The following is a 22,619-nucleotide window of genomic DNA, read 5'->3' on the forward strand; positions in this document are numbered from 1 at the left end:
TTTTGAATTATTATTGAATCTGCTTCCACCATCCTTTCAGGCAGCACCTTCCAGATCACAAGTCGCTGCGTAAAAAAAGTTTTCCCTCATGTCGCCTCTGGTTCTTTTGCCAATCACCTTAAATCTGTGCCCTCTGGCTAAGGGAAAAACTGTCCCCAATGTCTGGGTAAGGGAACAGTCCATCATCGCTTCCATGATCCCCACAATCCATGCCTTCAATGTGATAATGACCTGATAATCTGGTTTAGTTGGTTGAGGAATAAATAATGGGCAAGTCACTGGGGAGAACGCCCCTGCTCTTTGCAATAGCGCCATGAGATCTTTTACATCCACCTGAGAGGGCAGACGGGGCCTCGGTTTAACGTCTCATCCGGAAGACGGCACCTCCGACAGCGCAGCACTCCCTCAGCACTGCACTGGGAGTGTCAGCCTGGATTAGGCGCACGAGTCGCTAGCGTGAGACTCAAACCCACGACCTTCTGACTCCGAGGCGAGAGTGCTGCCCACTGAGGCACGGCTGACAACAAATCCTTTAGCTGAAAATTCCTTTAGTAGCAAACAAAAGGGGGGAAGATTGATGGCTGCGTGCGCCTTCAGTTCGGAGGGTAGCTGCTGCAGCTGGTCGTGGGCCTTTCAGCTTCGGATTGCAGGGTTTGTTTTTGTTTGGAGAAGTGTGTCGGGCTGTGGGCAGGGAGTCACCATTGGCCTGTCTGGCTGGCTTGATTCTCTGAGTGCACTGGTCCAGCTGTCACACTGTGACGTAGCTCCCAATTTATTTTTCTTCCTTTCTCCGGAGTCTGCACAAAGGAACGGTTTGTGTGAGGCCGCGTGGCTCCTCTGCAGCCTCGTGCCGGCATTCCCCGAGTTCACCATATGCTCGGTGATAAGTGACGGGGGGTGGGGGTGCGTTCTGATGTAACACAGCTTTACCTCATACAGACAGCAGCTGGGAGTGAAAGGGCTGTCACAAATTCACCGCCAGATCGGCTGATTGTATCCACCGCACATTCCTCACGTACTCTATTTTTAAAGATTACATTCTGATCATTTCAGCCCTACCCCACATCCAGAATAAACGGAACATTCAGAGGGTGTGGCCGGGCATTGGTATAGTCGAGGCCCAGCAGTGGTCTCTGAGCAGGCAAACTCCGTCTGTACAAGTCGAGAGGGTTCTGTTGCGGGTATCCTCAAAGAGGGTTGTCACATCGCGGCACTGGATTCAGGAGAGCCAGCATCGTACCCGCTTCTCAGTGCCACTCTCATCCGCTTACACCACCCTTCCCCGCGCCATCCTCCACCAGTCACCGTGGGGGTGGGGAGATTTGATAGCATATTGGGAGGGGTCATAAAGCAGACCAATTTCAGAGGGATCTGGATGGGTTTGGGGGAGAATTGGATGAAATGGTGGGAAATGCCATTTAATTGTGAGAAATGCAGCCACAAATGGTTTGTGACATGAAAAGGAAATTGGAGAAGAGACAGAGAGAGAGAGACACGGGGAGAGAGAGAGACATGGGGAGAGAGAGAGACACGGGGAGAGAGAGAGACACGGGGAGAGAGAGACACACGGAGAGAGAGAGAGAGACACGGGGAGAGAGAGAGACACACGGAGAGAGTCACAGAGAGGGAGAGAGAGACACGGGGAGAGAGAGACACGGGGAGAGAGAGAGACACACGGAGAGAGACACAGAGGGAGAGAGACACGAGGAGAGAGAGAGACACGGGGAGAGAGAGAGAGACACAGAGGGAGAGAGAGAGAGACACGGGGAGAGAGAGAGAGAAACACGGGGGAGAGAGAGAGAGACACAGAGAGGGAGAGAGACACAGAGAGAGGGAGAGAGAGAGAGAGAGACACACAGAGAGGTTGAGACAGAGGTGCACTTCCTCCTAAAATGCGAAAAATTCAACAAAACAAGAAACATATATTTTGACAAGCTCAGCCTTACAACCCCAGATTTCAAAGAATTGGATGACCTGTCAAAATTAAGAATAGTCCTGGGGGAAGGAGACAGACCATATCTTGGTGCCCAATATGTAACAACATGTCACAACCTGAGGAACAGTGAGTGACTAACGAGCACACCCATAGCATATATACTAAAAAAAATGTTTAAATCAATACCGAATGTACCCAACGACTGTTTAATACTGAATGTACCCAACGAGGGTCAACGACTGTTTAAATTAATACTGTATGTACCCAACGAAGGTCAAAATTGTTTGACACCTACAGAATGTTGGAAACCTGTACTTTTTGTTATGTAAGCTTTGGCAATATGGTTCCCTGTAAACTTTCATGCCAATAAAGCATTTGAATTTGAATTTGAGAGGGAGAGAGAGAGAGACACACAGAGAGAGGGAGAGAGACAGAGAGAGAGAGAGAGAGTCCTGCACCTACTTGAAAGAGAGACCGAACTGATACTGTTTGGCACTAGACCCCAGCAAGGAGCCTGAGATGGTGAAAAGCAGTCCTCCTCACCCACGCCAATCATTAATCTAATTGACCCATTGTTCATATATTCTGTAGTTTAGCGATGTAAAATAGAGTGAACAGGAGTGACCAGGCCTTGTTCAGCATGCCTTATAAGGACATTTAGATTAGTCATTTATAGTTGAGGAAATGAGTAACAGTCACGAATTGGAACGTGAATTTGGATTTGGGGGTTTGATCAACCTGAATTCCGAGCTCAGAACTAGAACGCCATTGATTCTCCAGTAGCCAGGTGTGATTGTAAGTACAATATTCTTAATAAATCAATAAGTGCTTGGCCATAACATTTCAAGAACCTTATTGATTATGAGGAATAGCTAACTGTAAATAAAAAAAATCCTCAAACAGACCCTGTAACACGCGGTTCTGTCGATGTAGCCTTGGCGAGCTGCTGCAGTGCATCCTGTAGACATTACACACTGCAGCCATGGTGCGCCGGTGGTGGCGGGAGTGGATGTTGAATCCAGCGGCACGGGACCCGATCAAACCACGTCCTGATGCTGTTGATCTTCGTGAGCGTTGTTGCAGCTGCGATGTCCAATCGAGCGGTGAATATTCCATCACACCCCTGACTTGAGCCTTGTCGGTGGTGGAGCGGCTTTGAGGGGGGGGGGGGGGGGCAACGTTCCCTCTTATATTTTCGGGTGCGTGGCCCATTTTCGGGTGCGCGGCCCATTCACGCGCAAAACTTTACATTGAAAAAGCCGGTCCCCGGGCTGTGCGGGACCAGCATCTTAGAGGCAACGTTGGTCGGGGGTTGAGCCACTCGCCACAGAATACCCAGCCGCTGCCCTGCTCTAGTACGGTGTAGATATAGCTGGTCCAGTGCAGCTTCTGGTCACTGGTGACTCCCCCCCCCCCAAGGTGTAGCCAGTGGGCGACTCGGCTATGATGGTGCCGCTTGGGCAGTCCTTTGGGCACACTTAATGCTGTGGGACTAGATTCAGGTTGCTCAGAGACAGAGGAGACACTCAGCCTGTTAGTCGGAGCTGGAGTGTGGATCTCAGATGTGAAAGAGCAGTGTTTAACCCAGCCCTCCGAGATTAATTTATACAAGTTCAATCTTTGGTAATGTGTAATGATGATGAATCCACAAGAACTGAACCAGCCTTCCTTGGTGGTTACCAGGGGGCTTGTGTTTCCACAGTCCATAGTAGCAAACGGAGGCTGGTTTTGGGGCTAAATGTATCCATAAACGGGGATATATATAAAACGCTGTTTCCGTACTAATACAGTTCTCACTGAAACACTCTTCCTATACTGAAACAGCCTTAACTGAACATTCTCCCTATACTAACACAGACCTCACTAAAGATTCTTAACTTAAGCTCATCCAAAACTCTGCTGCCTGTATCCTAACTCCATGCACTAAGTTCCATTCGCCCATCACCCCTGTGCTCGCTGACCTACATTGGCTCCCGGTACCCGAACACTTCCATTTTTAAATTCTCATCCTTGTGTTCAAACCCCTCCGTGGCCTCGCCCCTCCCTATCTCTGTAACCTCCTCTGGCCCCACAATCTTTCGGGACCTCTACATTCATTCAACCTTGGCCTCTTGTACATCCCCCACACCCTTCGCCCTATCATCGACGGCTGGACCGTGCCTTCAGCCGTCTAGGCCCTAAGCTCTGGAATTCCCTCTGTAAACCTCTGCGCCTCTCTCCTCTTTTAAGACCCTCCTTAAAACCTACCTCTTCGACCAAGTTTTTTAGTCACCTGCCCTAATGCCTCCTCCTTTGGCTCAGTGTCAATTTTTTGTCTGATTCCACTCCTGCGAAGCGCCTTGGGACGTTTTACTACGTTGAAGGTGCTATATAAATACAAGTTGTTGTTGTTATGTGCAAAGTAGTTAATTGCACTTGGAGCTCTTTGCAATCTCCTGATAAACACGATAAGCTACTATATAAACACAGGTTCTTCATTTTAAAAGTGAGCATGTACTGGAAATGTATTCAGGAAAAAAAACCAAAATAAGAGAGTATAAGAACTTAAGAAATAGGAGCAGGAGTAGGTCCTTCAGCATGCTCTGCCAGTCATGGTTGATCTCCTCTACCTCAACTCCAGTTTCCTGCCCTGTCCTCTTCTCCCTTGATTCCCTGGCTGCAGTGGGTTAATGGTACATTTTTACAAAAAAGGACCAACCCCCTCCTCCCCTGGGGTCTCGTACTAGACAGCATGTGTCCTCCTTATCTGTAAATTAATGCATCTTGTTCCCGGTAATACCATCTGAAAGGGATTAATGAGCTTTTAAGTACCTTCTGCCACTCGATGAATGTTTTAAGTCCCAGATAAGACAGAACCATGAAAGACCCATAGAACTATGTAGCCCTAAATGAAACAAATACCGTACGTTTCATTAATGACATAGAATGTATAGCACAGGAACAGGCCATTCAGCCCACCTGGTCTGTGCCGGTGTTTATGCTCCACACAAGCCTCCTGACACCCTTCATCTAACCCTATCAGCATATCCTTCTATTCCTTTCTCATGTGTTTATCGAGCTTCCCCTTAAATGCATCGATGCAATTCGCCTCAACTACTCCCTGTGGTAGCGAGTTCCACATTCTCAACACTGAGTAAAGAAGTTTCTCCTGAATTCCCTATTGGATTTATTAGTGATTATTTTATATTTATGGCCCCTAGTTTTGGCCTCCCCCACAAGTGGAAGCACCATCTCTACGTCTTGCCTATCGAACCCCTTCATAATCTTAACAACCTCTTATCAGGTCACCCCCTCAACCTTCTCTTTTCTAGAGAAAAGAGCCCCAGCCTGTTCAGCCGTTCCTGATAGTTCTAACCTATTAAGGTTAGTGACTAAAGATCCACAGATGAGGCAGGTCTGTTTGCAGAATTAGATGTCAGGATTTCCTTTATAACTTTACTGAAGGCGTTGACTCCACACTGGGGCATGCTTCCATCCGGTGGCCACTCTTCGTGCATCAGTCAGATGATCAGCAGGCTACTCAACTGTGGGGGGGCCACAACAACTGGACCAATCCCATCCGCCATCCAGATGTTCAAGGGGGGGGGGGTCGCTGGATAGATAGAAAGGAAGAAAGGACTTGATAAAAAGCCTGGAAGCCTCCAGTGAATATGTCTCTGTTTTTATGCAAGTAAACACAGCAGCCAATGTGCGCACAGCAAGATCCCACAAACAGCGAATGAGGTGAATGACTGGTCAATCTGGGGATTTTTTGGGGGGATGTTGCTTGAGGGATAAATGTTGGCCGGGACTCGGGAACTGAAATAACAACAGAAAACGCTGGAAAAACTCAGCAGGCCAGGCAACATCCGTGCAGAGAGAGAAACCGAGTCAACGTTTCGGGTCGAAACCCTTCGTCAGGACTGAGGAAAAAAAGGCAGGAAATGAAACAGATTAAAAGGCCAGTTTTGGGGCTGGGAAATGGGGGAGGGGATGAAAGAAGAGACATTAAGAGATATTCAAGGTGAGACGAGATGGTAATAGGACAGGTAAAGAAACAGACAATGGCTCGAGATGAAGTGTGAAATGCGCTGGCAGAGTGAGAGACAGCTGCCGTGTGGGAGAGAGAACAAAAGGAAAAGGCACAAACCAAAAGTGTGGATAAAAAATATAAAAATATAATAGGGGCCGAGGTTATGATCTGAAATTGTTGAACTCGATATTGAGTCCGGAAGACTGTAAAGTGCCTAATCGGAAGATGAGGTGCTGTTCCTCGAGCTTACGCTGAGCTTCCGTGGAACAATGCAAGAGGCCGAGTACGGTGAGATCTGACTGGGAATGGAACGGTGAATTGCCAGGAGAATTGCCCTGTTCCAATTTAAATAGTGCTGCGGCATCTGTAACGTCCACCTGAACAGGCAGACTATCCGTATCGTATCCGAAAGACCCGCACCGCCGACAGTGCCGCACTCCCTCGGTACAGCACGAGCTTCAGCCTAGATTACATGCTCAAGTCTCTGGAGTGTGTCAGCTGTGGCTCGGTGGGTAGCACACTCGCCTCTAAGTCAGAAGGTTGTGGGTTCAAGTCCCCACTCCAGGGACTTGAGCACATAAAGCTAGGCTGACACTCCAGCGCAGTGCTGAGGGAGTGCCGCACTGTCAGAGGTGCCGTCTTTCGGATGAGACATTAAACCGAGGTCCTGTCTGCCCTCTCAGGTGGTCGTAAAAGATCCCAAGGCACTATTTCGAAGAAGAGCAGGGGACGTTATCCCCGGTGTCCTGGGGCCAATATTTATCCCTCAACCAACATAACAAAAACAGATTATCTGGTCATTATCACATTGCTGTTTGTGGGAGCTTGCTGTGCGCAAATTGGCTGCCGCGTTTCCTACATTACAACAGTGACTCCACTTCAAAAGCACTTTGAGACGTCCAGTGGTCGTGAAAGGCGCTATAGAAATGTATAGTGGTTAGCACTGTTGCCTCACAGCGCCAGGGACCCGGGTTCAAATCCGGCCTCGGGTGACTGTCTGTGTGGAGTTTGCACATTCTCCCCGTGTTTGCGTGGGTTTCCTCCGGGTGCTCCGGTTTCCTCCCACAGTCCAAAGATGTGCGGGTTAGGTTGATTGGCTATGATAAAAAAATTGACCCTTAGTGTTAGGGGGGATTAAATACGTGGGGTTACGGGGATAGGGCTTGGGTGGGATGGCTGTCGGTGTAGGGACCGGGTGCTAGGGTTTGGATGATCAGCCATGATCTCATTGAATGGCGGAGCAGGCTCGAAGGGCCGAATGGCCTACTCCTGCTCCTATCTTCTATGTTTCTATGTAAGTCTTTTTTCTTTTTCGAGGCCATGGCCTCCTGGCTCCAAGGCGAGAGTGCTACCTACTGAGCCGAGGCTGACACTCAGGAGCAGAAACTCTGGCTAATTCAGCCCCCCCCCCAAAAACACCCCCCCGGCCTTTCCTATCCCAGAGCACTGAGGCCAGTGCTCGCACCTTAGCAATGGTTCAGCTGCGATCAGCTAATGGATTCCTGCAAGTGTTTCTTGTGAACAGGTAGTTACTTCAGAGTTATTGGGGTCGATTTTCATTCAGAAGTCGGGACGGAGGCGGGACTACAACTTTCGGGTTGTAGTCCCGCCTCCATCGACGTCCGGCCAATCCACGCGATTTTCACTTGATTGACCTTGTTGAGCTCACCCAGCGGGCTCAGCAGGCCAATTAAGGGCCACCCAGCAACAGGTGACATCACAGACTGAAATTTCATCTGTCAAGACGTGTTGACGGATGAAATATCAGTGTTTCACAGCTGTTTGAAGCTGTCAAACACTGACAGTCTTACTTCTAATCTGAGTCCTTCTCCACAGACTCAGTTAGAAATCTCGCCGGCACTGAAAGCTACAGGCTGTCACTTTTAACAGATTGCAGCCATTCTGCTTTCTGTGCCGGCTGAATGATGGACTCCTGAAGCCTAGAGGAAGGAAGGCTGTAAAGGTAAGTACAGGTAATTTAAACTTCTTTGCAAACTTTAGACACACTAAACACACTTACCTTTGCACTCATGCACCCATCACTCACCTGAATACCGACATCTCAACCCCTCCAAGTCCTTCAACCCGACGGCCCGTCTCCTCTAACTTGGCGTGGTTTGGAGCCGTCGGGAATCCCACACGACAACCTTCAAAATAGGGATTAGGCTAAAAACTGCCTGTTAACTACCTGTTAACAGGCAGTTAATTGTCACTAATCCCTTCCCGCCTCGGGTCGGCGGGTCCCAGTGCGGGGCGGGTACCCGCCTCCTTTGAAACTTACATGGAGGCGGGTTTTGGGCGGGATGGTGTCGGGACCCCCGAATTCGGGATTTTAGCCCCCTGCATGCCTAAAAGCCCGCCTCACGGCTCACTGAAAATTGACCCCAACGTTTTTTTTAAAGTAATTAGCTGTAAGTGAATTAACTGTGTGGGTCATCACAACTGAGACCATTCTGATCTGCACCTGGTATCTGCAAACATCCTGTAGGGTCACTGGGTACTGATCAAGAGCAGGAATCTTACACAGAATAACATAGAGTTTACAGCACAAAAACAGGCCATTCGGCCCAACTGGTCGATGCCGGTGTTTATGCTCCACATGAGCCTCTTCCCAACCCTACTTCATCTAACCCTATCAGCATAACCATTCCCATTTAGACCTCCTCTAGACCCATATTTTGTTTCTTTACTTGTCCCATTGCCACCCCATTTTGCCTCGCACTATCATACCCTTTTGTCATTTAATCTCTCCTGCCTTCCACCCTATCACAGACCGTCCCTGTTGTTCTTTCCTCCCCTCCCCCCTTTCCCTGCCCCTACACTTGCTTAAAAACCTCTTCCATCTCCAGCTTTTTCCAGTTCTGACGAAAGGTCATCAACCTGAAACGTTAACTCTGTTTCTCTCTCCACGGATGCTGCCTGACCTGCTGAGTATTTCCAGCATTTTCTGTTTTTATTTCAGCATATCCTTCTATTCCTTTCTCCCTCGTGTACTTATCTAGCTACCTCGTAAATGCACCTCTGCTATTCACCTTGCAGTAGTGAGCTCCAGATTCGAATTCACTCTCTGGCACTGCACAAGAAGTACAGGAAACTTTTTTTATCCGGTACCGACAGGACCGGCGTGGTGCCGGTTTATCAAAAAGTCCGGATTACAGAGAGGTATAGTTAAAAGGTACGAGAGCTCCGTACACAGCAACAAATCCAGGCTTCCCTGTTGCTTAGCAACAGCTGCAGGAACCCCGGCCACAGACCAAGCATACCTGTTGCTTAGCAACAAGTGCAGAAACCCCCGATTACATAGCCACAGATCCAGAAACGGCCACTAATATGAAGAAAAACTTAACTGAACCTACTCCTGAATTTTGCCGGTTAACCGAGATTTCCGGTTGTTTGGGTGCCGGTAAATCGAGAGTTTCCTGTACATCAAATAAAATGAAAGCTGTTGGCTTCAGTGTAATTGGTACCAATATACTCAATAAACCACGTGCCAAAGTGGGATTCAGGCACTGTTAATTTTGCCCACCACCCCCAGGCCTGGTTGAGGAGCACCAAGACAGATTCCAGCGACCCCATACTGCCCTGGCTCAGGAGGCCAAACCTGGGATCTTTCTGGACTGTAGTATGCCTCTGTACCACCAAGGCAACAAAGAACGCCAGTCTGGGTATGTTGAACAAACATCCTTACCGAATATCAGCGGCTCAGGGTCTGTGATGGAAACCCTGGTAACCAGGTGGGTGAGCATCTGAGTGCAGGCCAGGGGGTCTCTGGTTAGTACTCTCGCCTCTGAGTCCCGAAGGTCGTGGGTTCAAGCCCCAATTCAGAGATTTGAGCATAAAAATCTCTAGGCTGACACTCCAGTGCAGTACTGAGGGAGCACTGCACTGTCAGAGGTGCCGTCTTTCGGATGAGGCGTTAAACCGAGGCCCCGTCTGATCTCTCAGGTGGACATAAAAGATCCCGTGGCACTATTTCAAAGAAGAGCAGGGGAGTTATTCCCCGGTGTCCTGGCCAATATTTATCCCTCAACCAACATCACTAAACCAGATCATCACATTGCTGTTTGCTGTGCGCAAATCAGCTGCTGCATTTCCCACATTACAACAATGACCACACGTCAAAAAGTACTTCATTGGCTGTAAAGCGCTTTGGGACGTCCTAAGATCGTGAAAGGCACTATATAAATGCAAGTTTTTCCTTCTTTCTCTGGACCCCATTGAAAAGTATAATGAAGGAGGAATTGGCTGTGATTCTAACAGAAGCTGCCTTGTGCACTCAGGCCGTTCTCAGACTCTCTCTCTCTCTCTCTGCAGACTGCGATAAACTGAGGAAGGATGGTTTCCGCAGTTCCCAGTATTACTCTCAGGGCCCAATATTCTCATCGTCGTCATCTCACCTCTCTGGAAGTTGCCTGGATGAGGAGGAAGACCAGGAGCGAATGGTAAGACCGACTAAAAAATATTTTTTCAGCATTCTCTTTAAATTTTTCACCTTGCTTCCTTTTTAACTGCTTCCTAAATCAGATGAAAGATATTGTATTGCCGCACCTTGTTGGGGGTGGGGTGGGGAGGGGGGGGCGGGGGCTGCGAGTCAACCTAAACTTTCCAAGAAAACGTTCCTTCAATCAGCTCAGGCACTCTAGTTCCCTCAGTAGTGACGGCAAAGCTGAATAATTTGTGCTGTTTTTCGCCCTCGTTCAGTTGAGGGAAGAAATGTGCTTGGAATGTGTGTAAGTAAAATTAATGAACATTTTAGCAGCACAACTAGACGAGTTTCACCACTTCAACTCCCGCTCTCAATTTAGTGTAATTTCCACTCCAGGAGGTTTTTCTCCCCCCCCCCCACCATGACCCACAGCCATAAGATACTAACACAAATTCAAAATACTGCGGATGCTGGAAATCTGAAATAAGAACAGAAAATGCTGGAAGTACTCAGCAGCTCAGGCAGCATCCATGGAGAGAGAAAAATAGAGGTCACGTTTCAGGTCGATGGCTTTTCGCCAGAAGACTTAGCACTGTTGCCTCACAGCGCCAGGGACCCGGGTTCGAATCCGGCCTCGGGCGACTGTCTGTGTGGAGTTTGCACATTCTCCCCGTGTTTGCGTGGGTTTCCTCCGGGTGCTCCGGTTTCCTCCCACAGTCCAAAGATGTGCGGGTTAGGTTGATTGACTATGATAAATTGACCCTTAGTGTTAGGGGGATTAAATAGGTGGGGTTACGGGGATAGGGTGGGATATGTGTTGGTGTAGGGGTTACAGGGATCGGGTGGGATATGTGTCGGTGCAGGCTCGATGGGCCGAAATGGCCTCTATCTGCACTGTGGGGTTTCTGTGATTCTGTGATTCTGTGACTTGTAGTACGGTAGTGTCGTGGTTATAATCCTGGACTAGCAACCCTAGAGGGTCACGAGTGCAAATCTCACCCAGGGCAAGCTGAGAGAGTGAATAACTGGTTCACTCATGTTCTTCAGGGAAGGGAACCTGTCGCCCCTACCTGGCCTGGCCGGCATGTGACTCCAGTTCCACTCTATGGGGGCGATTTTAACCTCAGCAGAAACCTGGCGGGTGGGCAGTCAAAATCGCTCCTGGCTCTTACCTGTCCGAAAGCCGCCGCGATCGCAACATCTGCAGTTTTAACCTGCTCTCCCTCAGCAAGGACACGCGCCCGGAGCCAACAGGGTCCTTCTTTACAGATGTATGTCGCGGTCCTTTGACATCATTGAGACTCGACTAATTTTTAACTCCGGCCTGAGCGGGGAATCCACCTGGAGTTAAAATTGGGGGCCGTGTGGGGGACGAGTCTTAATGCCCTCTGGGCTACTGGGGATGGGCAATAAATGCTGCCCTGCCAGTTCGTCTGCATGCCAAGAACAAGAAGGTTGGGTTTAAGCCTCCCTCACATCCACCATTTCTGGGGGTGGAGTTTGAGCAAGCATTTTTCTGAGTGCTAAAATCAAAAAATTTACAATTCTGCAGCAGCAGCTAAAGGCTGACCGCTGCTTTAATGGACTGACACTCCCTTGTGGTGAATTGGCACTGTGCAATAGTAGTGTTAACACATTCAATAGGGTGTTCATCGAGTCCCTTACAAAGGCGCTAACCTGTTTAAAAAAAAAAGCTTATCTGTTACTATTGTACAGCACACTGTCTGTGGGTTTAACCACACCTTTGTCTGACCTTATTTTAGTCACTCTCTCTCTCGTTCTTTCTTTGTTCTGTTCTTTCCACTCCAGCGGTTTAACCCCTTAAGCTGCCTCAGTCAGTCTTGCCTTAGTGTCTGCTGCCATTTGACTTCATGGAACGACCAGGTACACACACACACACACACACACACACACACACACACACACACGCCACACATTACATGCGGCAAACTGTCTCGGCTGTGTCTGCAGCTCCTCGTAGACTGCGATTTGCCTCCTTTCCTGTACAATCCTCCCCTCACCTGATCCCCGTAGTACTGGAACTCTTCCGTTCCATTGTACCACGCCATGCTGTTTGTACCACGTGTCCCCCTTCCCTCCTTAACCCCCTCAGGGGACACATGGTACAAACAGCTGCTTGCCTTTCCGTGACAAGATGATGTTTCCATTTCCTTTATGCCAAATTGCTGCAGCAACCGTTAATTGCTTGGCTTGACGTACTTTGCTCGCCAAAGACAGCCCACCGCTGCTGCCAAGTTCCAGCTATTGCTTTTATTCCCTGCCTTTCCCTACCCGCAATTTCCCTCCACATCCCCCTGCCTGTCCTTGAAGCCTTGGTTCTTGCTGGGGTGATGTTCCATGGTGGCTGAACACACCCTCCCTCGCCTAACCCAGGTGGACATTCCTCATGCATGATCCTCGACGGCGAGTGTCAGCCGGTCATTCAACCCTGCCGTCTTCACACGATATGCGCACCCGCGTATGTTCCGCTGGAGCCACTGGGCAGTGAGCAGGAGTGTGGAGCTATGGCTGATTCTCCGCTCCCTAATCCTGGGGCAGTAAAGCCAATTATATCACCCCTAATGCTACTACGGTACGTGTACAGTAGCATAGTGGTTATGTTACTGGACTAGTAATCCAGAGGCCTGGACTTATGATCCGGAGACCCAAGTTCAAATCCCACCATGCCAACTGGGGAATTTAAATAAATAAATCTGGAATAAAAAGCTAGCATCAGTAATAGTGACCATGAAACTATCAAATTGTCGTAAAAATGCATCTGGTTCACTAATGCCCTTTAGGGAAGGAAATCTGCTGTCCTTATCCAGTCTGGCCTATATGTGACTCCAGACCCACAGCAATGTGGCTGACTTTTAACTGCCCTCTGAGATGGCCTAGCAGAGTCAAGTAGGAGGCTCCCCACCACCTTCTCGAGTGCAATTAGGGCAATAAATGCTGGCCATGCCGGTGACGTCCACATCCCATCACTTAAATCAGAACAGACTTGGGGGTGGAGTGTGCGACCTTCTGGTCTGTATGCCTCAGTTCCACATTGCCTTTACCAAGGGAAATGCACTCAAATTCAAACCTTCAAGAAAGGTTATATTTGAAAATCATTTTTATTTTGCTAACACAATCCGGAAACATTCTAAATGAGAGTTACTAACTTTCCAGCACAGGCTGTAAATCCCAGTCAGTGTTTCACTCCAGGACCTTTCGCAGCGGTGCTCCACATCACGGAGTGCCAAGCTGCTCTCCACGCCTCCACTTCCCAACATATTGATTTCAAATACGCCGCCCTGGGCGGTTAGTAACTGTTGCGAAAGCTTTGGGCCGTAAGTACCTGACAAATGATTTCTGCGCAGTGACTGTGAGCCTCAAACACGCAGCCCAAATCCCGACGAACTGCCAGCCGCTGTTCCCACAGGATGGGAGGAAAAGATTGCGACCAGTGTTCCCGCTAATTTCTTTTTTGGTGTGGGGCCCCTTTAAGAGGCTGCGCGGCCCATTCACAGTTTCATGCGTGCGCGAAATTCACCATTGGAAAAGCCGGTCCTGGGCTGTGCGGGGCCAGCGGAGAGAGGCGCAGCCATGCAGCTTAGAGAGAACGTTGATTGCGACACGATATAATTCCATTAATAGATTTAATAGAGCCCTTTCACTTGCACTGTGGATTCAGGGATAGCAACACCTCCTAATGCAACTCACTCGTTGTCTCTGAATGGACAGCAAATGAAGGAGAGGAAACCGTACTGAATCCCAGCTCTGGGCAGGTCACCAAAGGAGAGCCTCAAGGTGCATGGAGGAGCTAGGTCTGGGGTGGTCCTCAGGAGAAGGGGAGATGGGCCGGTAGTTTGTATTTATGGGCGCGACGCTCTAAATTGACTTCCATGCCCTCTCGCACACAGCATGGACCTTGGCCGCACTGACAGACCAGCCTTGCCACACTGTCTCATTAAGGCTGCCCTCTAATGTTTTGCCAGCAAGTAGTCATCCTCCCATGCAAAGAGGCACAGTAGAGCGCCCTAAGATACGGGCGGAGGTAGCGTTAGATTTACACAGGCCGCAGTATTGACGTACCGGCTCAAGCCAGCCTTGCAGTCTTTACATTGGCAGTTAGTGGGGATTTGTGCTGTGTGTTTAAGGATCACGGTCACTGCTCAGAAACCATTTCAGATACTTACGGCCCAAAGCTTTCAGAACAGAGGCCCTTGTGTGTGTGTGTGTGTCTAGCCGATCTGCTTGAAAGGTTTCCATTCGTTGGGGAGGGGAGAGTGACGGAGGTTTCTGTGTCGCTTGTCATGTGCCCCCCTTCCTACCTCAGCCCCTCTTGACCTCCTACTGCCAAGTACTCTGAGATACAGTGTAGAATGACCGTGAGTGAACTGAACCAGGGCGAGCAGAATGAGCGGAGGCTTACTGTGAGTGACAGGAGGAGGTCAGTAGTGGGTTAACGGGGACCGAGTTGTGAGAAAAGTACAGGAGAGACTTGGCCTGGAAAGGAGATATCGAAACGGTGATCTACCCGTGAGATAGTTTAGGGAATGCAAAAGGTAAATATTGTTTTCAATAGATTCAAAAAGTACAAGGTAAATTTAAGACCAAGGACAGGAATTTCCTCTTCACACCAAGAGTGACCGACGCATGAAGTAGAATTCCAGGAAGAGCAGTGGAGGCGGAAAAACATTTTAAGAAATAATCGAATGCTGAAAGCGGACAGCTTCGGGATTTGTGTGGCTGGTTGAATTGAGATGGCCTGAATGGTCGCCCCTGTCCACGACTAACTGATTGCACAAGAGCCGCTCTTTCGCACTCAACTAGCAATTGGTAGTGTCATGCACCCGCGTAATGTCGCAAGGCGTTCCCACGTGTCTTGATAAAACTGACCCCCTCACTGGCAGGGTCTGCACTCCCTCCCCTCGCCTCCTGTCCCACACAAACCCTCAGTGAGAGGACAGGCAGAGGTCCTGGTGTTGGATGGTTCGCATTGCGATGCCTCTGTTTTTTGTTTAAACCCTAACCCCACCCCAACCCCTTCCCATTACATCGGATATACAGTGCAGAAACAGGCCATTCGGCCCAACCAGTCCATGCCGGCGTTTATGCTCCACTCGAGCCTCCTCCCGTCTTTCCTCATCTAACTCTATCAGCGTAACCCTCTATTCCCTTCTCCCTCATATGTTTGTCTAGCCTCCCCTTAAATGCATCTAAACTATTCGCTTCAACCACTCCCTGTGGTAGCGAGTTCCACATTCTCACCACTCTCTGGGTAAAGAAGTTCTTTCTGAATTCCCTATTGGATTTCTTGGTGACTATCTTATATTGATGGCCTCTAGTTATGCTCTTCCCCACAAGTGGAAATATTCCCTCTCTACCCACTCTATCAAAACCTTTCATCATTTTATAGACCTCTATTAGGTCTTTTTTCAAGAGAAAAGAGACACAGCCTGTTCATCCTTTCCTGATATGTATACCCTCGCATTTCTGGTATCATCCTTGTAAATCTTCTCTGCGCCCTCTCCAGTGCCATTAGGAGGAAGAGAAGTTTCCTGTCTCCACTCCCTGGTGAAGAAAGAACCAGCTTTGGGTTCCCATCCAGGTCAACTAACCAGTTAACCCACTACTGACCTCGTCCCGTCACTCTCGGCCAGCCTCTGCTCATTCCACTCTCGCTGGTTCAGGTCAATCACTGACATTCTACACTGTACCGTACTGAGCGCTTGGCAGTAGGAGGTCAAGAGGACCTGAGGCAGGAAGAGAGGCACATGCTGGAGGCGGATAGAATCGGACTTGCCTGTGATGCCCCAGATGGTTAATCAGTTTCAAATACAGGGCCAAACCATCAGGCTTGACCGGAGTGCCTGTAAATGGAATGCAGTTGTCCCGAGATAAAGGCAGTAGTGTTGCCAGCTGCCCCATTCGATACCTGCCGCAGTTTGGTGCTGTGGATTCTCAGACCGCAAGCCATGCACCGAAAGGCCAGTGGTTTCACGCAAGCAGAACAAAGGAATACTTTTGCTTTCTCATTTTCCGCTGCCTGCATTCTGCTCCCTCAATCCCGTGCATGATAACGGACTAAAGTTTGCTGTTAGTAATTGATGTTTGGGGGGTGGGCGGTGGGGGGGAGGTTATATTTAGCTGTTCACAGTCTCTGATGTGCACATAACTAGGACGCGTAGTAAACTAGCTGGTTTAAGACTGATTACTGTCACCAGCAGACTGCCCCCTGCTCTCCTGAGCTCCCCCGATCAGCAGGACCACTGGTTTCAGGCTTAACAAAAAATAATGAATGGATTGAATCGCATAGTACCATCAAAGCCCCTCCCCTCCCCACCCCGCCAAATAAAACACTGGTAAAAATCCTGAAATACCATAAAATAACCATATAGTCACCAAAACCCCACGGTGCTGATTATCGGGAATAGCAGATCATCTGTTCATCCGAGCTAAAAGCAGCCAGGCACTATTTTATTTTAAACGGCTCTAACTGGGGCACAAGTTTTAAAATGAGGATGTTAGGAGCGAGAGGGAAAATCAAGGCGAGCTTTCACCCAGAGGGTATTGTGTTGTGGGGCAGGGGTCCCACCGGGTCTCAGCTGGTTAAGCCTGCGAGTATGTCTTCTTTATTATTCATTTGCATGATGTGGGACGTCGCTGGCAAGGCCCAGCATTTATTGCCCATCCCTAGTTGCCCTTGAGAAGGTGGTGGTGAGCCGCCTTCTTGAACCGCTGCAGTCCGTGTGGTGAAGGTGCTCCCACAGTGCTGTTAGGGAGGGTGTTCCAGGATTTTGACCCAGGGACGATGAAGGAACGGCGATATATTTCCAAGTTGGGATGGTGTGTGACTTGGGAGGGGGAAATCGGAGGTGATGGTGTCCCCATACGCCTGCTGCCCTTGTCCTTGTAAGTGGTGGAGGCTGCGGGTTTTAGAAATGCTGTCAAAGTTGAGCTGTACAGAGCAGGAAGGTCCCTGATTTCATTTGCCAGGGTCACTGCAAATCGTCCTGGGCTGCCCTCCCTGACTCCCCGATCATTATTAAGTGATCACCCCCACCCCCCCAAATCCCTCGCTGGAAATCTGGGTGTGTGACTATCGGATGAGGACAGGATTCGGATGTGATGCCCTCCCACACTCACTATCTAAGCTTACACATGAGGAATGGCCAATTGGTAAAGTACGTGAGGGTGACCGGTGCCCCGTAAGACGATAATGTCTTTAGGGTGTTGGGGGGGGTGATGGGAGAGTATATTGATAGAAACAGAAAGGAGGGGAAAGCAATTAGTGAAATGTTACCAAGTAAGGGGCATTGATCTGAAACGTATAACTGGGGTTAGAGACTATTGGATAGATTACTAGGGCATAACCTTAAAATTAGAGCTAGGCTGTTCAGGGGTGATGTCAGGAAGCACTTCACACAAAGGGTAGTGGAAATCCGGAACTCTCTCCCCAAAAGGCTGTTGAGGCCGGAGGGTCAATTGAAAATGTCAGAACTGAGATCGATGGATTTTTGTTGGGCAAGGGTATTAAGGGTTACGGAACCAAGGCGGGTAAATAGCGTTAAGATACAGATCAGCCAGGATCTAATTGAATGGCGGAACAGACTGGAGGGGCTGAATGGCCTCCTCCTGTTCCTGTGGAGAGAAGGGGATTGAGGGACACGGTGAGAAGGGTGATAAAATGGGGTGGGTTTGGTTGGGCCGAATGATCTTTTCCTGCTCCTAAAAATGTTTTTGTGCTCCTCATAAAGTCCACAGTTTCACCTGCAGACGAAGAAAAGCTGTTCTATTCCAGGAGATCCAAAACCCCAGTGCCCGGTGACCTCTCCGAGATCGATGTCCAGACGAACTGGACCAAGGCCCTTCCGCTACCCACTCCAGAGGAGAGGATGCGTCAACAAGCCCAGGCAGTGCAGACTGATGTCGTCCCAATAAATGTAACAGGTATGTGGGAGGGTTGGGGAACAGCACCTCAGAAGGCAGTGGGGGATGGAAGGATGGCAGCAGCATTCGTTGCATCGCAGCCTGCAGTGAATGTAGCCATATCAATTAGATTGACGGATTACTGACATCATATAGTCTAGCACTTTGATTCCCCCCCCCACCAAAAATGTGCTTAATAATCATGAACAGCTTTTCGAAAGGAATCTCCGGGCTAATTCCCGAATGGTGTGCTCGGTAAGTTAATGGTGTCATAATAGAGATACAGTATATGTGGAACCCGCTACCACAAGGAGTTTTTAAGGAGACTAGCATAGATGCATTTAAAGGGAAGCTAGATAAGTGCATGAGGGAGAAAGGAACAGAAGGATATGCTGATAGAGTGAGATGAAGTAGGGGTGGGAGGAGGCTCGTGTGGAGCATAAACACCGGCACGGACCAGTTAGGCCCAATGGCCTGTTTCTATGCTGTAAAATTCTATGCAGTATATATTTTAAAAAACGTGAATGATGTAATTCTGAACTAAATGATGAGACCGCAAGGCGTCCAAAGAAGGAAAGATAGGTTGGAAGTGACACCCTTTTTCACAATAGTTCTGGTGATGAGTCCTGTCCAGAACGTTAACCCACACACTCATGAGTAGGGAAGAGAGTGCGAGCTGCCATTTGGCCCACCTAACCCATCCTTACTCGTATCGTCGACAGTGCCCTCCCCCATCACAGCAACTGCTACCTCCCGGTTTCATAGAATTACATAGAACGCACAGCACAGAATCAGTCCATTCGGCCCAACTGGCCCATGCTCTGCACGAGCCTCCTCCCGCCCTACTTCATCTCACCTCATCAGCATAACCTTCTATTCCTTTCTCCCTCATGTACTTATCGAGCTTCCCCTCAAATGCATCTGTGCTGTTCGCCTCAACCACTCCTTGTGGTAGCGAGTTCCACGTTCTCACCACTATCTGGGTACCACAGTGGAATTCACTTTCCCCTGTTTACCTTTCCACACAGTGTGCCCATCGACTGAGCCAGTGGCAGCTAACAAAAAAACTCTGTGACTCTCCGCCACCGAAACAATGGGCTGGTGCTTAGGGTTACCAACTCTGGTTGGATGTATTCCTGAAGGATTCGTCACATGCCCTCCTGCCCCCACCTGCCCTGCCCTGTCAAATCCGCCTGCACTAGGTGCAGAAAAACAGTCGAGGTATCTCCGTGGAATCATAGAATCATATAGCAGAGAAGGAGGCCACTCGGCCCATCGTGCCTGTGCCGGCTCTTTGAAAGAGCTCTCCAATTAGCCCCACTCCCCCCTGCTCTTTCCCCATAGCCCTGCAAATTTTTCTCCTTCAACTATATATCTGATTCCCTTTTGAAAGTTGTTATTGAATCTGCTTCCACCGCCCTTTCAGGCAGTGCGTTCCAGATCATAAAAACAAATACCTTCTCTTCAGCTGAATTTTCTGAAACTCCTTAGACCCTGTTTGTGTATAACAGTAAAAAATTGCATATCACCAATAATTAATCCACATCTACTTCAGCTAGATCCCTTTCTCTAATAAGACTACACCTGGAGTACTGTGCACAGTTCTGGTCTCCTTCTCTGAGGAAGGATATACTTGCCTTAGAGGCGGTGCAACGAAGTTTCACTAGATTGATTCCTGGGGTGAGAGGGCTGTCCTATGAGGAGAGATTGAGTAGATTGGGCCGATACTCTCTGGAGTTCAGAAGAATGAGAGGTGATCTCATTGAAATATACAGGATTCTGAGGGATTGACAGGGTAGATGCTGAGAGGATCTTTCCCCTGGCTGGAGAGTCTAGAACTAGGGGGCATAGTCTCAGGATAAGGGGTCGGCCATTTAGGACTGAGACGAGAAGATATTTCTTCACTCAGAGGGTTGTGAATCTTTGGAATTCTCTACCCCAGAGGGTTGTGGATGCTGAGTCTTTGAGTATATTCAAGACTGAGATCAATAGATTTTTGGGCTCTAAGGGAATCAAGGGATATAGGGATCAGGCGGGAAAGTGGAGTTGAAATCGAAGATCAGCCATGTTCTTATTGAATGGTGTAGCAGGCTCGAAGGCTGCTCCTGTTTCTTATGTTCTTATAACTAGTTTATCAATTCCCCCTTCTTCTCCTCCCCCTCTTTCTTCTAAGCCGTGTATCAGCAAGAGTGTCAACGTGCGCAATCATAGTAATTTCAGTTGTTCAGTCCTTGAAGTGAATTCCCTTCAGGAGAAGAAAATCAGTGTCAGCTTGACTCAGTTGGTAACACTCTCACTTCTGGGTCTCAACATTGTTAATGAAATGACTTGCATCTCTATAGCACCTTTCATGACCTCAGGACATCCCAAAGTGCTTTACAGCCAATTAAGTACTTTTTGAAGTGTGGTCACTGTTGTAATGTAGGCAACACAGAAGGCAAGCTCCCACAAACAACGTGATAATGACCAGATAATCTACTTTAGTGATGTTGGTTGAGGGATAAATATTGGCCGGGACATCGGGGCATAACTCCCCTGCTCCTCTTCGAAATAGTACCATCGGATCTTTTACGTCCACCTGAGAGAGTAGACGGGGCCTCGGTTTAATGCCTCACCTGAAAGACGGCACCTCCGACAGTGCAGCTCTCCCTCAGTAGGTGTGCGGGGGATGAAAGGAATGTAGACCTTTCAGTGCTGGCATTTTGAGAGTGTATACAGGTCAAAGGTGAAAAACTGAATAGACCAGTCTGGAATGAAAGGAGGAAAGATTCTTGAGTCTTGTCTAAATCTGGTTTTGGGTGACAGGTTTATACTGCGCAATTGCTTTATTTCGGCTGACGAGAGAAGCGCCTTTTATATGCACTGGTGGCAGTGGACCCTGCTATGCTCATAGAATCATAGAAAGTTACAGCACAGAAGGAGGCCATTTCGGCCCATCGTGTCCGCGCCGGCCAACAAAGAGCTATCCAGCCTAATCCCACTTCCCAGCTCTTGGTCCGTAGCCCTGCAGGTTACAGCAGCCCAAGTGCACATCCAAGTACTTTTTAAATGTGGTTAGGGTTCCTGCCTCTACCACCCTTTCAGGCAGTGAGTTCCAGACCCCCACAACCCTCTGGGTGAAGACATTTCCCCTCAAATCCCCTCTAAACCTTCCCCCAATTACTTTAAATCTGTGCCCCTTGGTTTTTGACCCCTCTGCTAAGGGAAATAGGTCCTTTCTATCCACTTTATCTAGACCCCTCAGAATTTTCTACACCTCAATAAGGTCTCCCCTCAGCCTCCTCTGTTCCAAGGAAAACAGACCCAGCCTATCCAGTCTTTCCTCATAGCTAAGATTCTCTACTCCCGGCAACATCCTCGTAAATCTCCTCTGTACCCTCTCTAGTGCAATCACATCTTTCCTGTAATGTGGTGACCAGAACTGCATGCAGTACTCTAGCTGAGGCCTAACTAGTGTTTTATACAGTTGAAGCATAACCTCCCTGCTCTTGTATTCTATGCCACGGCTAATAAAGGCAAGCATTCCGTATGCCTTCTTAACCACCTTATCTACCTGGCCTGCTACCTTCAAGGATCTGTGGACATGCACTCCAAGGTCCCTTTGTTCCTCTACACTACTCCGTGTCCTACCATTTAATGTGTATTCCCTTTCCTTGTTAGCCCTCCCCAAATGCATTACCTCACACTTCTCCGGATTGAATTCCATTTGCCACTGATCTGCCCACCTGACCAATTTATTGATATCTTCCTGCAGTCTACAGCTTCCGTCTTCAGTATCAACCACACAGCCGATTTTAGTATCATCTGCAAACTTCTTAATCACTCCCCCTATATTCAAGTCTAGATCATTGATATATACCACAAAAAGCAAGGGACCCAGTACTGAGCCCTGCGGAACCCCACTGGAAACAGCCTTCCAGTCACAAAAACACCCATCAACCATTACTCCGATACGATAGCAAAATACTGCGGATGCTGGAAATCCGAAATAACAACAGAAAACGCTGGAAAAACTCAGCAGGCCAGGCAACATCCGTGGAGAGAGAAATAGAGTCAACATTTTAGGTCGAAACCCTTCTTCAGAACTGAGAAAAGGCAGGAAATGAAACAGATTAAAAGGCCAGTTTGGGGGCTGGGAAATGGGGGAGGGGATGAAAGAAGAGACATTAAGAGATATTCAAGGCGAGACGAGATGGTAATAGGACAGGTAAAGAAACAAACAATGGCTCGAGATGAAGTGTGAAATGCGCTGGCAGAGTGAGAGACAGCTGCCGTGTGGGAGAGAAAGAACAAAAGGAAAAGGCACAAACCAAAAGTGTGGATAA

The 22,619-nt window shown here is 48.7% G+C and overlaps 1 protein-coding gene across 3 annotated transcripts in view; it reads left to right on the top strand.

Annotated features, from left to right (window-relative positions):
• Window positions 1–22,619, top strand: part of LOC147120898 (NHS-like protein 1) — a 160,753-nt gene that overhangs the window by 109,611 nt on the left and 28,523 nt on the right. For 2 of the 3 annotated variants that reach the window (XM_085979304.1, XM_085979317.1), the window contains exons 3-5: window positions 10,263–10,390; window positions 12,184–12,258; window positions 18,123–18,315. In XM_085979304.1, the coding sequence (XP_085835430.1) occupies window positions 10,263–10,390; window positions 12,184–12,258; window positions 18,123–18,315 (396 nt within the window). The remainder of the gene's footprint in view (window positions 1–10,262; window positions 10,391–12,183; window positions 12,259–18,122; window positions 18,316–22,619) is intronic. The other variant, XM_085979310.1, reaches the window with a different exon arrangement.

This window comes from Somniosus microcephalus, chromosome 3 (genome assembly GCF_052327205.1).
Source record: "Somniosus microcephalus isolate GS21.2 chromosome 3, FLI_Smic_1.0, whole genome shotgun sequence".
Classification (NCBI taxonomy): domain Eukaryota; kingdom Metazoa; phylum Chordata; class Chondrichthyes; order Squaliformes; family Somniosidae; genus Somniosus; species Somniosus microcephalus.